This window comes from Morone saxatilis, unplaced genomic scaffold (assembly GCF_004916995.1).
Source record: "Morone saxatilis isolate NCDOM2014 unplaced genomic scaffold, NCSU_SB_2.0 Contig19, whole genome shotgun sequence".
In the NCBI taxonomy this organism is placed as follows: domain Eukaryota; kingdom Metazoa; phylum Chordata; class Actinopteri; family Moronidae; genus Morone; species Morone saxatilis.
Window position 1 is genome coordinate 24673982 of NW_023339751.1, and position 17348 is coordinate 24691329.

The 17348-nt window shown below is 39.7% G+C and overlaps 1 protein-coding gene across 1 annotated transcript in view; it reads right to left on the bottom strand.

The window, feature by feature from the left end:
- Positions 1–603: 603 nt before the first annotated feature.
- The window catches only part of LOC118329094 (melanopsin-A-like), a 35096-nt gene continuing 18351 nt past the window's right edge, over positions 604–17348 (bottom strand). The window contains exons 2-9 of the mRNA XM_035663061.1: positions 10097–10239; positions 7287–7420; positions 5931–6134; positions 4297–4468; positions 2747–2923; positions 2426–2533; positions 989–1184; positions 604–879 (exon numbers count right to left, since the gene is read on the bottom strand). Of these exons, the coding sequence (XP_035518954.1) occupies positions 604–879; positions 989–1184; positions 2426–2533; positions 2747–2923; positions 4297–4468; positions 5931–6134; positions 7287–7420; positions 10097–10239 (1410 nt within the window). The remainder of the gene's footprint in view (positions 880–988; positions 1185–2425; positions 2534–2746; positions 2924–4296; positions 4469–5930; positions 6135–7286; positions 7421–10096; positions 10240–17348) is intronic.

The following is a 17348-nucleotide window of genomic DNA, read 5'->3' on the forward strand; positions in this document are numbered from 1 at the left end:
GAACAGAACTATCCATCAGAAAAAGAGGAAAAACACACAATGACATAGTTGTGGGAACAGGAATCAGGTAAACTAGTGTTTTAAAGGAGGGAGGATTGTAGTGGGAGTACTGGGACGTCAGGTGCCACTGTGTGGCAATGGCAAATAGTTAAATGGCTCATGGGTCAGGTAGGAGGGCCTCCTGCGTAGGGCTCCAGGGAGGTCAGGACCGGCTCTGCACACCAGCCCAAAAAGATGTTTTCCCACAAGCTTACATTGGGCTGTATATTGGTAGATAACCAACTCTGAATTTGGTTCAGAATTTGATCTGTTCTTTTAGCTATATTCATAAAGTGGTTGTCTTTTCAACATAGACTAGCCTAGCATATAGCATATCTAAGTACAGGAAAGAAGAAAGTTGACCGAGGCTAGCTGTTAATTGTTATTGGAGCACAGAGCAAAAATGGGCAGGACTTAGGAAGGGTCAGTTGGTCAAGCCCCTGACTGCAGCACCTGTCAATCATCTTGATTGGCTGTTATTCCAGACTGACTCGTAGTATTTATAGTTGAACCTCTGGTCAACCTGGTTTTGACCACTAGTGGCTGTAGATAGATGATTTTATTTTAAGTTATTTCAGGTGTCTCATTCATGTTCCCAAAGACAATGTGAGGTGACAGACAGTGGGAGCTCAAGTCTACAAAACATTCTGGAAACTCATAAGGTAAGAAGTTTACCTTTTCGAAGATGCCAGAGTCGTGGCTCTTCATCTTGGACTTGAAGCTGGAGGAGGGTTTGAAGTCAGGGAGCTCAGCGGTGTCTCTGCTGATGTCACAGGAGACCTGGCGGCTGGCTGGTCTGGAACCCACGCTGGACAGATCAGCCTCAGTGTCTGTCAAACACTGCAGATGAAAATACACTTTATTACACACAGAGCACACACACACACACACACATGAGTATGTCATTCTCTTCAATATGATTTCACAGCTCTAAAGTATCTGAGCTTACCGATTCGCTGTCGGAGGCAGAGGAGAGACGGGACTTGCCGTTGCTCTGCCGCCTGAACTGGCTGCTGATGTCAGAGGTCTGGCTGGTCACAGTAGAGCGACGCGTCGACATAAAGCTGCTGCTGGCGGAGCGGAGGTCACGTTGACGGACACAGAGCAAGATGCCGAGACATGGGATGTACTTGGCTAATGCTAACCTGGACAGAGATAGGGAGATCAAGAGTTTGTCTCCAGCTGGATTGAAGTATTAATCAGTACTTTATGGGTTCAGGGGTCGACTTTACCATAAAAAAATGCTTCGATTCCCTCAACTAAGAGGACCCCTAACAGCCCACAGTCAAACCAGAACTTCCAATTTCTGCTCCAGAACTAAGAAACCCTGATTCAATATCACATTGACATTTGTGGCATTAACAGGTTGGATCATAACCTGTCATGTGGATTAATAAACACCATTTCCCATAAGCCCTAGATCCTAAACGCTACAACTCGACAAAAGAGGGGAGTGCATGGGAGTGTCTGTGGTCAACATACATTATTACTTTTTCTCTATTTTCATGAAAAAGCTATCTACTTTTCTTTCACCATGATGTTACATGACGCTGTTGTATAAAACAGATCTACAGTTATGTAAGCTGTTTTCTTTTATCCCGCAGCTTTTAACAATCAAGGTCAGGTGTCCTGCATCAAACCATCCTGTGTGTGTTTGGTGTGTGTGTTTGATTCTCTCTAGTCCAGTTAACATTCAGGTTAATTGAGCAGCACTTAGTTCAGATCACTTGTTAGAGTGCTTAAGGCGGCAGTGCTTTCTCTGATTGGATCAATTCTCCAACAGTGTGACGGTTCACTGGGCTGCAGTCACGTTAGCAGGATGAGAACAGACGACGCAACAGGCAGGTTAGCTGGAGCCTTTCATACAACTGAAGGTCATGAGGTGTCAAGCTCAGATACTAACACACAAACAGATGATCTATTATCCTTGTCTAAAATGAATGATGAATTTAGAGGGGAAGCTGATTTAGTTGAAATCCAAATGTTGATTTAGTGGTAACTGAACAGCATTTAGCTCTATAAGTAGGTATTAAGATAAGATAGACTTTATTGATCCCACACTGGGGAAATTCACTTGTTACAGCATTTAAAGTTAAATTATAACATTGCACAGGTTACAGAAGGAGGTAGTGGCATATTGTAGAAAAAAATTACACCAAACAAAAAATATATTATACAGAACTGATTTCACAGGGCTATGAACAGGACTAGAGTACATGTAAGAAATTATTTATGCATATATATGTATGTGAAGACTATACGGTAGTGCAAGCAAAAGAAAGTGACAATAGTATAAAAAATGACTATGGTATCGTTATAAAGTTTGATAGCTGCTGGGATGAAGATTGTTTATGTAATTGTTATTGTTTAATCGTGTGTGTGTTACCTGTATTTGGGGTGTGTGATGGCGTAGATGATGGGGTTGTGGATAGCCGAGGCTTTGGCAATGATGGCGGGCACAGAGTTCATGTAGGGAGTCAACATGTCCGCATACCTGCAGCAGGAAACACAACAACAACACAGTGAGGAGCCAGGAGAAAGTTTATGGATTCATTGCTCATGGACACTTCAGCACTATAAAGAGTTTTCGTGGACTAGCATCTAGTGGGCATTAGAGGAACTGCAGATGAAGTCTTGAAAATTTGAATTTGGTGGCTGTAGGTTTGAAAATGATTTAATTGCAGTTACAGGTGGCGGTTTGTTTTACCCAGCGAAGGCAGTGAGAGCAACACTGGAGTACGGTGACCAGGAGATGACATAGAGCAGGATGACGATCAGAGCGATCTTCGCCATTTTCCACTCGTTCTGCAGCCGGTGGAAGTTCTTCACTGAGTCACGAGTGCTGCCGTGACCATGAACGCTGCCGTTCATCTTCCCCACAGCCCTGAAAACACACACAGGCAGACCTGTAGTACTATACCTGTGAGGACATTGTAGACTTGAATTCATTTATCAGAGGCTGACCCTGACCTGAGGCTCTTTTTTATAATGATTTAAACTCTTTTTCTTTCTTATAGCCATTCTCGTATTCATGGGTTATGTTGCCAGTTGTATTGAGGAGATCCTTGCAGGTAAATAAAATGCGGTAACATCAAGTAACAACTAAGGAGTAATACAGTTATTAAAATTTTCAAGTATTGATTGTATGTTGGGAGAAAATCATCATCTGTTCACTAAATGCATCATGCATTGCTGGCTATATTTCGAAATTCATACTGTTACTATACTTTATACTGCAACTTCTTGAAAAGTAACTTTTTTGGCAATAAAACAACTCCTTTTTGTTATTAGAATGTAACTTGAAGTTTTTGTAACAAAAACTATATTTTCTACAGATTATGTGCACATAAAAAAACATATAATATATAATTCTATTAATTGTCTTTTAATATATAGTTGAAAAACACATGCGGTCCACCTGAGTAGACACGTGGAATACTCCTAGAAAAATGCATGCTTTAAAGGACCAGAGTGTAGAATTTACTGACGTCTAGGTGTGAAGTTGCAGATTGCAACTACGTGTGTAAGAGAAACTACAGTGGCCGTAAAATGCGAAATGGCCTTATCTTCAGCTGGTGTTTGGTTTGTCCATTCGAGACTACTGTAGAAACATGGCAGTTCAACATTGCAGACTTCATACCAACATACCTATGAATATTATTTTCCATTTCTGTCAATAGATCATCCTAAATGGACCTCTAAAAATTGTGTTTCATGCCTAAAGAGTAATAAAAACAAGGAAATAGACTGCAGTTAGTTCACTGTCTGTAATAACAGTAGGACGGTCAAGAAACTACAAAAAATAACCATAAGAAGAAAAGATAATATAAGGCCTTTATTAGTGGTCTATTGCTGGAGCGAGGGATTATCTTTTATAAGTTTTATACTGATGGTGGCGTCAGAGAAAAGGTCAAGAAAGTCAATTAGAAAATAATAAATAGAATTATAAATATCCAAAGGAATCTTGCTGAAGGATATTTTTCTGTCAGCTGACTAACTGAACACCATCTTTATATCTTTTTTTATGTTCCAAAAACAAGATATCTCTCTTTTCTTTTGAAACTATTAAAAATAGGTAGAATTGGTTGAAAAATCAGGAAGTATATTATAATTACAGTTGCGTAGGGATCCAGGATAAAAAACAATTCAACTAAACCGTTCCTTTTAACAATCCAGTTATTATTTTGGTGAAAATGAGCAACTAACACAAAGAGAAATAAACCACCCTAACTACACTGAACAAACACACAGACTGACTGGTTGGTGGTGCGGATGGCGCGGAAGATGAAGAAGTAGCAGTAAATGATGATGAAGAGCGGCAGGAAGAAGACGAAGATGAAGAGCAGCATGGTGTACGCTCGCACCGACGGGGTAAAGGTCATGTAGTCCCACGTACAGGAAGTCATCAGGCCCTCCGGGACATAGGCACCTGTTGGGCGAGAGACACAAGCAGGGAGGGTTTTAATGTCCTATCATGCTCTTTCAGGCGGGGGCCAGGGGGAGCCTGGACCCTAATATTTTACAGATATATCTCCATCTCCACCATTTTTCATGAGTTTCCTCAAGTGTATGAAACAGTGCCCCAATGGGTTGTAACCTCTGCTAAATGTCTTGTGTCAGGTCTTCACAGTTAGCTTATCCTGTTTACGGTAGATCTAAAATAATAATCTATACTTTAAAAACAACAATTTCATTTAGTTTTCTTCAAAGAAATTAATGGAATGCTGAGATATAGGCCTGCTTAAAAACCCCTTAAAATCAAGAAGGCCTTTTGACCCCCTGTGAAGCTTTGGTAATCCCCTGCCACTGTACCTGTATCAGAGTGTAAGATTTGTAGTAGGCACACTTACATATTTCCATTTGTTAAGAAAATACACAGGAAAAATGTGTAGGTAATACATCTACGATTGTTTTTGATGTAAATATGAACCTGTTGTTTAAAGATCACTGAGTGAATATGTGGGTTTATGATACTATAAAACTAACTGGCCCCTGTAAACCGTCACTTTCAGGAGGTTTTATGTTTAGACAATATAATTATTCAGAGGAAACATGCTCAAATCTGATGATACTTTAGATATTAACAATTTACTGCTGCTTAGAAGGTTCACAGATTTTATTCCCTACATTTACCCCCCACCAGATTTTCCATGAAACTGAGCGAGATTTATGGGAGCTTTTCTGTTTCTATACATTATAATTTACATAAAAATGTGAAAAACAAGTGTGATACAATCTGCTGAGGAGAATGAGAACCAGGTGAGAGGAAAAAGAAATGCACACCACATGTAGGGAGTGAACTTGAACTGAACTGTTTTGGGATTGAGGTGTTTTTTGGGATTTGGAGGGTAAATGAACAATAAGTTTGATAGAAGATACACAAAGCTTTGAGGCAGAGTTGAGCAGATTAAAGTGCAGCAGACATGTACAGTATAGATTTGCGTGGGCCATATCGCCTCAAGTCAATATCATGATTAACTGTCACGTTATCTTGCTAAGAATAAAATAAACAACATCTTGATAAAGGTTCTGTATGCACTGTCAGAAAATGTGTGGTAAGTGTGTCAGTAACAGTCAGTAACACAATAACTGCAGGAAGTTTGTGTAAAACGATTGTGTAAAGGGATTTGGAAGAATTTTGAGCAGATTATTTCCTTTGAATGCTGCAGAGATAATTTTTTTAAATATTTTTATACAATTTTTATGCAATTTTAACAACCATACATACATAATAGGCTTCTTTTTTTGGACAAATTCTGTGTTTTCTTATCATTTTCTATTAGGTCTTTGGTTGTTTTAACTTCTCTAATGCAGGATGAGGTTGTTTATGGCTCTGTGAATATAGCCTGTGTTCAGGTCTTAAATAAGTGTGCAATACAGTGTGTCCTCACTCCAGCCGAAGAACGGTGGCAGGCTCCAGCCCAGAGAGTAGGCCCAGGCCGCCGTGAGGATGACTAGGGCCCGTTTCCGTGACAACACGCCGATGGATGTCAGAGGTCGTGTGATGACAAAGTAACGGTCCACAGCGATCACTGTCAGCGTGATCATGGAGCAGATCCCGAAGAGAGCGCCACAGAACGCATACACCTCGCAACCTAAAGACAGCGAGAAGAAGAGTAGTTATTTTTATTTGATAATATATAGTAATGCTATAGAAGAAAATGCGGCCACTGCTCCAGCCCTAATAATAATATTTTTTCACTTTGGCATTTATCCCTTTAAATTCAAGTAATAAAAAGCAGTAAATCAGCATCTCCTCTACTTAAAAACTCTCTCTGTGGTATTAAAATGACCTCGGAGCGTTTCTCTGGGGAGATGGAGGAGGGTGGACTCAAATGCAAACACTGTTGTCTCTGAGCTATAACTCAGTAATTCACACTGTCATGGTGGGAAATGAAAAACGCTCTGAAAGACTGCAGGTGGAGAGAACACATAAGGATCATAACACATCCAATTTACCTTTCAGGGAATTTATATTTCTTTAGTAAACTTTAATTTCTTCTGCAAATGTTCCATACTCAGTTCCACAAAGTCCTTTCATTTAGTCCTTTTAAGAACCACAATAATGTTTTTACATGTTTTAACCCATTAAATGTTCCTTTACTATCCAATACCAACTACTGTCTTTAGTCAGTACGAAGGGAAAATTATATTTTAGTAAGGCAACAACATGCTAGCTTAGTCGCTAGTGGGGGATGCTCATCATATTCTCTTTGGGGTTGGTTGTCAGTGAGTGATAGTGAGTGAAAAACTGCCCCACTGTAAGTTGTCACGGTTGAGGAATTTAGCTATAAAGACCACAACAGTTTTTTATACCAGGCTGTAAACAGTTTATGGAAATTGACTGGAGCCGGCCTCAAGTGGCTGTTAGAGGAACTGCAGTTTTTGGCACTTCTGTGGCTTCATTTGCAGCCATGGAGGTTGCTGCTTGGTGACTACAAACCCCATGATGGTTGTTGGTTGGTAGGATGGTTGTCCCAAGAGCTTTTGAAGAGAATAAGCTTAAGGAGAGTAAAGTTACGTCATTCCTACCTGACACTTACTTAAGTTTTTTGAAAAGGGAACATATTAAGGATACAGTTTTGAAGGATTCAAATCAAAGTAGAATTGTGACAACCAACCCTGTTCCCCCCTACCACATGATGATAACAGACAAGAAAATAGAAGCGTCAAAATATTTTCAAGAATAAGTCTAACTGATCTGAAATCAGCGGCTGAAAGTGTTTGTCAGTGATGCCTTCAGGTACCTTTCTCTCCAAAGATCCACCTCGTGTGCATGCTGGTGATGAAGAAGATTGGTGTCTGTGTTACACACATCAGCAGGTCTGTGATTGCCAAGTTAATGATGAACATGTTGGCTGGCGTCCTCAAGCTGCGACTCCTGAACACACACACACGCACACAGTTTTTTACCCAAAGATCTGGTTCACTTTTGATTAAAAGTGAATAAATTTTTATGGTTGTGTCATACATATAAGTAGCTAGACAATATCAGTTTGTACAAAGCAGCTAATCCCTCTGCACAACCCTGCAGGAAGATTACATATTTCTGGATTTGAATACAGCCACTGACACACAGACTTGCAGCTCATTATGCATCCATGACTCAGAAAGGGGGCAGAGTCCTGAACTCAGACCCTGACCTGCTGCCTGGGTCTGAGTTGCTGGTTGAGCTGCTGGGTGATGCCCAGAAATGTCCCGCTCACAACAAAATAACAATATTTTATAAATTGTTTTTCAAGAAAATCAAAAACACATCAAAATTAAATTGACATTCCAGTTTTTGCTGATTTGCACACCCGATTTATTCAAGCCTTTTCATGGAAACTTCATCAGCACAAAACAAAACTCACAGTCACAGGTCACACAGTCGGTTTTCCTCAATAAAGAGGAAGGAACAGCAGCTCTCAACTGTAACACTAACTTTAAAGTATCTTTAAATTCTGGATGAATGAGATCTAAAGCCAAGTTCAGACCAAAGATTCGCAACGAGACGAGTTGAAACTTGCAACTACTTGCAATGTGCTGGTCTGCAACACTGACAACTTTTGTCTAAAAGACTCTCTCTACTTCTGCTCTGGATATAATTTGTAGCATCCTAAAATATAAAATGAGGATAGTGATTGTGAGTTATTTGCTACTGTTCCATCTTATTGATGAAACGATAAAAACTTTCAGTAAATTTTCCCTGTCCAAAACCATTTCAACCGACTGACTTGAAATAGGCAGCATGCATTATGTAAGTTCTGAAAGGAGATTTGACAAGCTGAGTTGAGTCGAGTCGAGCTGACACAACAGTTCACAACCTTCTACAGCTGTTTCGTCTGAACTAAGCTCAACATGTGATTCAGGCCCAAACTTTAGTTTGCTCTGCACACATGTCCTTAACTTTTGGCTTAGACAACATATTTTCTTCAATAAAAGCTTATTTTGAATAATCTGAGAAGTGGTGAAGAGGTTTTCACATTCAGCTTTAGGTTGACGAGCAGGAAGTTGTTGTTCCTTACAGGTGAGTGGCAGCCGGAATCAGGGGGTTCCTGACTACACCAGCAGGTGTCAGGACGCTCTGAGGTTCAGAGTCTGCTTTAGAGGATGAGAAAGAGCCGAAATCTTTTAGTGCTGCTTCAGTTCTAAATGTAACATTTAATCAATGCAACCCCCATCATGGAGCAGTTCTGACTTTAATGAAAGATCAATATCTGCCCCATAAATGGTCCAATCAATATGTGGGTCGAACTCATCTTAAGTGCTAAAGTTTCATCAAAAGAGTCGAGAAGACATGCCGCTCTGGTTTCAGAGAAAGACTTTTCTGGGTAGTGACGGAAGATAAAAGACTCAGTGTGGGGTCGATAAAAACCAGACATCATTATAGCCGGAGGACGGACAGACACACACAGGTCCTCCTCTTCTGCTTATCACAGCAGGAGATTAAACCTCAGTCTCAAAAGCACTTTACAGCTCAACTCCGAGCCCAGCACATCACACCAGTGTTTCCTCCACAGGTAAGAACAAAATCTCCGTCCACCACACAGCCACGACAAAACTTGATCATTCTCCCATTTGTGGATTATCTTTACTTCGACAACAGGAAGGGATAAAACCAAATTGTTTCAGTTTGTGCAGACTGACGTCAACCTGTCAGCCGTTCAAACATTTCAAAAACATTTCATGGGATTACAGAGAAAGACTGTCGATACTTTCTCATCATTTTCTACATTATTGTATCTTGTAATTATCACTTTACATCATGTGCGTGAGAAGAATCTCTAAAATCAAACCATTGCTAACCTGGAAGAAGTTATCCATGTCTTAATTTCATACTGTGTGGATTAACTCTCTATATTCAGCACTAAATAGTCTGCAATTGGTCCAACATGCAGCTGCTCGGCTCTTAAACACACCACCACAGCTTTAGCATCCCTTCACTGGCTTTCCATCACTTCCAGAACAAAACTCTATCACCTACAACACGGATTATCTCCAAGCTTTATCTCTGTCCATTTGCTGTCATTGTCCCTAAACTGTTCCCAATCTGCACAACTACTCCTGCGTTTTCTTTTAAACACTAGCTAAAAACACATATTTTTAAACTGACTTGTATATTATGTCTAATAGACAATATATCATATATCAAATATATCTGCTTTTACTTTTTACTATAAGATTTTATAACTGTCTGTTTAATAACTGTCTCTTGTCCTTTGTTAGAGCTCTTAAGCATATCTGTGTGTACATGTGACCATATTGCAAGTATTGTGTATTATCCAACACGTTTTCACTCCAAACTTCACAATCAGGGAACCTCGGTCAAGTTAGAAATAATAAATATGTAACCTTTTCGCTCTTTATACTACATCACCTGACTTTGATTGCAGGTGCGTTCAGAAATAATGACAGGATGTACCTACGGCGTCATATTTCAAAGGAGAGGGCCACTGACCAAGCAGCAGTATTTGAATTTAATTATTTTAAATTGGGGTGAGAATGGGTTGCCTGAACTCAGAGTAAGGATCAGAGACAGAGCACAACTATATTTGGGCACAGGAAGTTATCCTACTTGCAAAAGGCATATAAGACCAGGAAGTTCCCGATCGTGCCGGTGATGCCGATGGCGAGGATGACAGAGCCGATGGTGTAGTGGGCGTGGTCAGGCACATCCACAGTGGGAAAGGGGTACGAGGCCTTGGGCACCATCGCCGCCTGGAAGACAAAACAGGAAATTACATGCAAATGTGACTATGAATTATGAACCACTGTACAGTGTCTGATAAACCTTGTTTAGGGCGCCCCCTGTTACTCGGGCACCCGGTTAGCTCATTCGGTAGAGTACGGAGTTGCTGCAGCGGCCCAGGGTTTGAATCCGACCTGCGTCCTCTGTTCTGTTCATGTCTTATCTTCCCCCTCTCTGGCCTTCCTGTCTGCTCTTCGGCTGCTCACTATCCAATAAAAGGCCCAAAAAAATAACTTTTTTTAGAGGTGGTCCTTGCCCACGGCAGTGCCTGTTCTCAGCTGTCCTCCCGTGTGTGTGTGGACAGGGGTCCGTGAATCAGTGAAATGTGTGGATTTGCAGACTGTGTGTCTGTCAACAGTGAGGCACAGACAGATCCACGTTATTTACGCTTGCCTTAAACCCCTGGTACTCCACTGAATCCCTGGGGTGAACAGCCGAGAACAGGCACCAGCTGTGGGCTAAGGAAGCCTAATATTACTCTACACTTCTGTAGTTATCAATTAAACAGATTTGCAGACTGGAGTCTCTGAAGTCCTCACTGAAATGCATAATTATAAACTATGATGAAGTGATGTGTGGCACGTCTGTTGCCAGGAGTAACCCAAAGTTCACTTCCAGCATCTTTAATTTTAACTTAAAAATGAGGAAAATTACTTGTTATCGGCAGTTACTCAATATGCAATGACTCAGTTCGGGGGCAAAAAAACATCACTATATGAAAAAACGCAGATTTTATTCTTTATTCTTAGAGAATTACCAGAAGGAGCTAAAAATGTAATGCACATTTGTTGCAATGGTGGCGTTAGAGGACAGGTCACTAAGATCCACAGGGCTCATTCTCAGGAGCAGGACTGAGATCAACTACATAGAAATCTTTACAGTATTGTGGAGATATGTTGTGTATGTGTGTCCAAAACATTGATGTATTAATTATTACGTATATAATTATATACGCCAGATGCTGGAGCATATTCATCCAGCCAGTTGATTTTAAAATTTTGAATCTTTCAGAGAAGAAAAAATATTCAGCTGCCGTTTTAAACTTGCTGCCATGAAAGACTAATCATTGTTTTAGGGCATTTGCTGAAGTGACTTTAAAGTATAAGTAGAGATTAAAAAGTCCTTCATATCGATTACATTATTATTCCACGAGTTGAAAAACCATCACGTTGCTGGACCTCGCTAATCACCAATCACCTCAATTCCTTTTGAAAGAATAATATCTCCCCTTCATCACTGTTTCTAATTACCGAGCCCTGAGCTCCATCTCTCTGTCGGGTCTCAGATCTCTTTATCCCATCTCCCGGTTGCCACGTTAACGGCATAAATTACTACCCTGCCAGCAGAAATATTAGGCACAGCTAATCAAAGATGGAGGTCAGTCAGAGGAGCGACCAGTTTGATTTGAATGAGAGCAAAGAAGTTTTCATAAAAATATTTGAAAGATTCGATAGACCTTGGCAAAGCAATAGACTCTTACTTTACCTGTCTCTCCTACATCCTACCTAAGTTTATCTGCAGTTCAGTACCCAACCTTTTTCCATACCATATTATCTAGAATTATTCCAGTGGGATATTGTCTGTGGTTACATATTTACATCTGGATATAGGGTGTAGGGAGTGAGCATATAGTTAAATTTAGGTAATAAATAAATAAATAAATAAATAAAAACACAGTAACACATGCAGATTGCGCAGGCAGAAGCATCCTATTATGGGTGTTGTGTTTGTGTTTCCTTATGCTCGATGGCAGACACTGTGCATTCTCATTATACACCGCTAGATTCATTCATTAATTATGTAAATCTTTGGACACGACACAGGCAATTTAACTGTTAACTGACCTTGTGTGCACAGTTTATACAGTGAAGTCATTCACAGAAAACCAGTTGATCCATTTTGTTTTGAGACTGAATGACTGAACTTTTCCCGCTGGAAAAATAATGACATAAGACACAGACATTAACTGTACAGTTTGCAGGATTACAACTGGTGTCGGTATGCACACCACCAGCAGCAGCAGCAGCAGTATAATCAGCTCACAGTCAGTCACATCCTCATCTTCCAGTATTTAGACTTCCAAAACATTTTACCATATAGATAGATCACATTTAATTAACTTTGAGACTAAAATTGATTTTCTCCAAGGGCTCCAAGGCGTTAATTAACATCGTCTTAACTTGAACTCTTCATACGTTTTCTATCTAGTTCATCAGGGACGGAGGTCAGTCAGAGCAGTTTAATTTCACTAAGAACTTGAAGAAACTGAAGCTGTAATAAAAACACTATGGAGTCTGTCACACCAGTAGCCCTTTTTCATGTACTGGCTTGGCTCGCCTCGGTTTGATGGTAGGGATTTGCATCTCCATTATAACAAGGCTCCCCGCTTGAGAGTGTGCGCTCCTTTCTTGCACCATTCTTGGCTTTTTTTTTTTTAGACTTGACTTACCTGTAGCGGTGCATCTCTGTGTGATCGGCCGCTTACACTTTAAAGACATAGAGGGTGCCCGATGGTCGAGAAAGCTCAAGACTGAATGAAGAAAGGGACTGGTGTTGGCTAGAACAAAGCAGTGAATCAAATAAATAAAACGTTATTTTCTGGGGCCTTTATCGCCTTTATTGACACGACGCTGATGATAGACAGAATGATAGAGATAGATAGATAGAGAGAATGTAACGCAGAACTTTAATTCATGTGATGTAAATGTTTCTGAGTTGTTTCAGCACGTTGCCATAGTTATAGAGTTTGGTTAAAAAAGTTCAGGCCAAGTGTGATTAAACTCGAGGCAAACCATTTGTGCGTGAAACAGTTTAACACACCATCCAGCCAATCAGAGATCAGAATCCGTGTGGATCCGGTACATGATGCTGATGCTTCACGTCTCCTGCAGTGACCCATAAAACGAGAAGTCACATGCAGCCCGCTTTGGTCTAAATGTGCATTAAACTGCTCAGAGCTCCAAACAACAGTCAGCGTAAAGAAAGAGGAACGAGTGAAGGACGCGGTGACATTGATGGAGTCAGACATGTTGTGACAAACAAACAAACATGCTGCCTTAGGGCCACACATCCATCTGACTGCAGCTTTACAGCTTGAATCAGCAGCAAAGTCATTTTTAATCAGAACTGAAACTCACACTTTGATTCAGTGTGAATTTTCTTGAAGCCTTCAGTCATGTTGGCTGTACAGTCGCTTGTTTGTGATAAATAATGCAGAGGCTGTACGAATAAAGCCTAATTTCACCTCAGATTTATAGAGGTTAATTAAAAAAGGACTATTAGCTATGTAAAGATATACTGGAGTCATGGTGTCCTGAGCAGAGGAATAGAATAGACCTTTTTCAATATTTACCAAAAGAGATGCACAATATGGATTTTTTCCCATAATGATATACATTTTCCATTATCAGCTGAGGATTTATCTGCCCCGATAATTATCGTGCATCTTTTTCCAGTCATACTGATTAGGGTTCTGTTCCATTCAGGCCAAAGTCAGGGTGCTGCTATTGTGCATGTTGGCTCACTGGAAAGGCTCTGCTACACTAAATAGAATGAAGCCTTAATTAGTATTACTATAAATTATTATTACTATTTCATGTTAAAATGCCGGCTGGAAAAAAAGGAATAAAATTGTGATACAATGCAATGATATGAGGTATTTTTATGCAATGAAATTGCTAGAGAAAGTGAAAATTGCAAAAATAGTTGTAGTGATGATGAAGATGACTAATTATCATCATTATTATTATTATCATTTTTTGTATGATTCATAAAAAATAGAAGGCAACTTTTTTCAGTGAGAATAAAACCACACTGCATGGAGGATAAATGTGAGACTACATGTCTGCGTGGTCTGCAACTAGCAACTGCAACTGCAACAACTAGACACAAGGAAGTGAGTTTGGTGTAGTATTGCTCAATGTCACATATTTTAACAATTTTTCATATTATATTCAATGCATAACAAGAACAGTAGTCTACAGAACAACAACAAAAAGCCTCTGTACACTAACTGCTCAGCAGCAAAGTGCAGGCAGACACAGTTGGAGATTGGTGTTTGAGTTGGTGAACACAGTGGAGCATTTAGCAGCTAAAGAACCAGAGATTTCCCTCAGCTGTTGGTGAAGAGCAAAAACAGAGGGAACACTCTTCAACTCTAAGTTCAATACTCTGTTGCTGTGGGAGCTGCTGCTTAATAGGAAAAAAGTGCTTTGTATCCAAACGAACATCTCCTCTGGGACAAATGTGGGACATAAAACTGCGGGAGGATTACTGAAATGGGTGACGAGGGACAGGAATAGGCAGCATGGCACTAACATCAGTGCATCACATTCATTAAAAACAAGTTTGTATGCATATTTACACATACATAAATGTTCCTACAGTCTGTGGCTGTTTCTGAGCATCATTATCTAAATCATTTCCATCTCGTCAGCAGCGAGTGTTTCATTTGGTGTTTTGCTGCGAGGTCAGAGATCTGTCACCACATTAACTCTGGCACATTGAGAGGAGCATCGCCTATCACGAAAGATTCAGCATTTCTGCTTCGCCCACCACCGCTGCGTTTGACTCAGGGACAACCAGTCTGTCTGCCCCCATCCTCACATCCCAACAGATGTCGCCACATCTCTCCACTCTCCTCTCCTTTTCAGTTACTAATTGTAACACATTTAAACGGAGAACTGATGACTATTTGAAGAATTATTGTCAGCTGTTTTCTTTTGGTCTGAAATGTCCTGCCGCAAAAGTGATTCTACTTTCACCTGTTACAAGTTTTATTTCCCTTTTAAATATAATTTTAAAAAACACTTTCCAGACATATATATATGTATACAATTAGTCTGCTTGGAACAATGTGTGTCTGATATATTTTTCTACACAAAAATGGTCTGGAAATATGACAAGTGTTAGTATAAAACTGTGACTGTTGTAGTACTCTATATGATACCATTAGATTATTATGTAAATGTACATTAATGTAAAAGCAGGTTTTACTGTTGTAGTTGGTTGAGGTGGATACTATTTGTATCAGACTGCAACTAATGATTATTTTCATTATGGATTCATCTACTGATTATTTCTCCATTGTTCTACTGATTGTTTGCTTTGTAAAAATTCTGTATAAAGTATAAAGATGTATAAAGAAATGCCATTACTAACCAAAGCATTGCGTAAGTAACACTTTTGTTTTGTCCAACAAACAGTCCAAACCTAAACATTATTACAAATACCATCAAATTATTAGAAACATATTTTTTTAGATGAAAAATGACTTTCTTTCAATGAAATTATTGATTAATGTACTGATGATTTCAGCTGTACTTGTATAAACAGTTTTTAACAAAACATAATTTATAAACTCTTCATATGTTTGTGTGTAAAAATCTTCACTTGTAAAGTAACTAAAGCTGTCAGATAAATGTAGTGAAATAAACATCTGAGATGTATAGAAGTAGAAGTAGAAATTTGTACTTAAGTACAGTACTTGGGTAAATATATTTAGTTATGTTCCAGCTGACGAGTGCTCCTGAATGCTTAGCTGTGATAAAGTACAGTACTGTAGGACACTGGGACCACTAACTGCAGGTCTTTGGAACAGGACCGACCCTGCTGACCTGATGTTTTCTTCTTGTAATGTCAGAATTCAGAGAGAGGTAGTGACGTTAAAGGTAATTTCAGCACTGAATGAAACACAGAAGCCAGAATGATGTTGATGGATGCATGTCGGCTGTCACTGGGTGGCAAAGGTTCACTTCAGTCCATCATGCGAGTCCTTCAGGACTATGACAGGCCGGCAAGGTGAACAACCATGTGACCACTGAGTAATGTCTGATGGAGTGCATGAAATATTGTTGGCAAGGGGGGATTGAAACAGGCAGAAGAACGTGTTTAGAAGGATTTTGAAAATGTCAGTCCTCGTCTATTCTCGTCTATAAATTCATTGTTTTCATGTAATCGGCAGCAGGTCTCTGTACATAAAACTGGACGTTAACAAGAGCTAATAATGAGTAATGCAAGCAGCTTCACATGCAAATAATACTGAAAGGTTACTACAGACACTTCCATGGAGTCGGCCATGTTGAACCGCAAGTTTCTACAGTAGCCTGGAATAGACTACACTGGCTCTAGATAGGGCCATTTGTTTTGTTCGCAGCCAAACGAGTTGCAACTACACGGCTAGATGCTACTAAATCCTACACACTGGCCCTTGGAGAAGTGTTCCTGATTGAAAGAGCTTCAAAACACACCTGCTGCATCGGTAGAAGGTCAATGTGTAGAGCAGGTTGACCTGCAGGGTATGTGTTCTATATGATATTTAATGAACTGAAACTCATCAGCTGATGGAAATTAACACCTGCTTTACTGCAACAATTCACTATCTGGCTGTTTCACTTTCAAATATCAACAGATCCTGCTGGCAATTAAAACTTTAATTTCTGTTTCAGATGTCACAGAGAAATGAATGTATGGGTAATGACCTATGATGGAAAGAAATGCAATGCATGTAAATGAGTTCTGAACATGTTGATTTTGTTAAATACATTTTAAAAATCTGTATTTTTTTCTGAAGTTACATTGAAAATGAAAAGGAAGTGACAGACACCAGCACCTTGACTGAAAAGGTGTCAGTGCAGCATCTAATAATGCTCTAAAAAAAGTTCAAATAATTGTGGATTTTTGTGATTTTCCCAAAGATGAACGTTTACCTGAGATTTCACTGCAAATTTAACATGTGTTGGAGCTCATTCTCGCTCAAAAATGTAATGACAGAGTAACTGTAGCTGTATGAAAATTAAAGTTACAGTTGTGGGGCTGTATTTTCTCATTTTTGCTGACGTTGTCTGCTGTGTTGGCCGCAGTGGTCGGCGTGCCTGTGGGGCAAGACTGGTTTCTCTCCGTAGACACTTGTGGAGCTTCTCAACTCTGAAAACGTTGGAGCATATTTTGGATTTGCCATCACTTTTCTTAAAGGGACATTTCACCCGTGGAAACATTAATATTTACTGAAAGTGGGTTATATATGTAGTCGAAATGTAACATAAATTTTGAATTTGGTGCCTATTTGACCGAGAAAAGA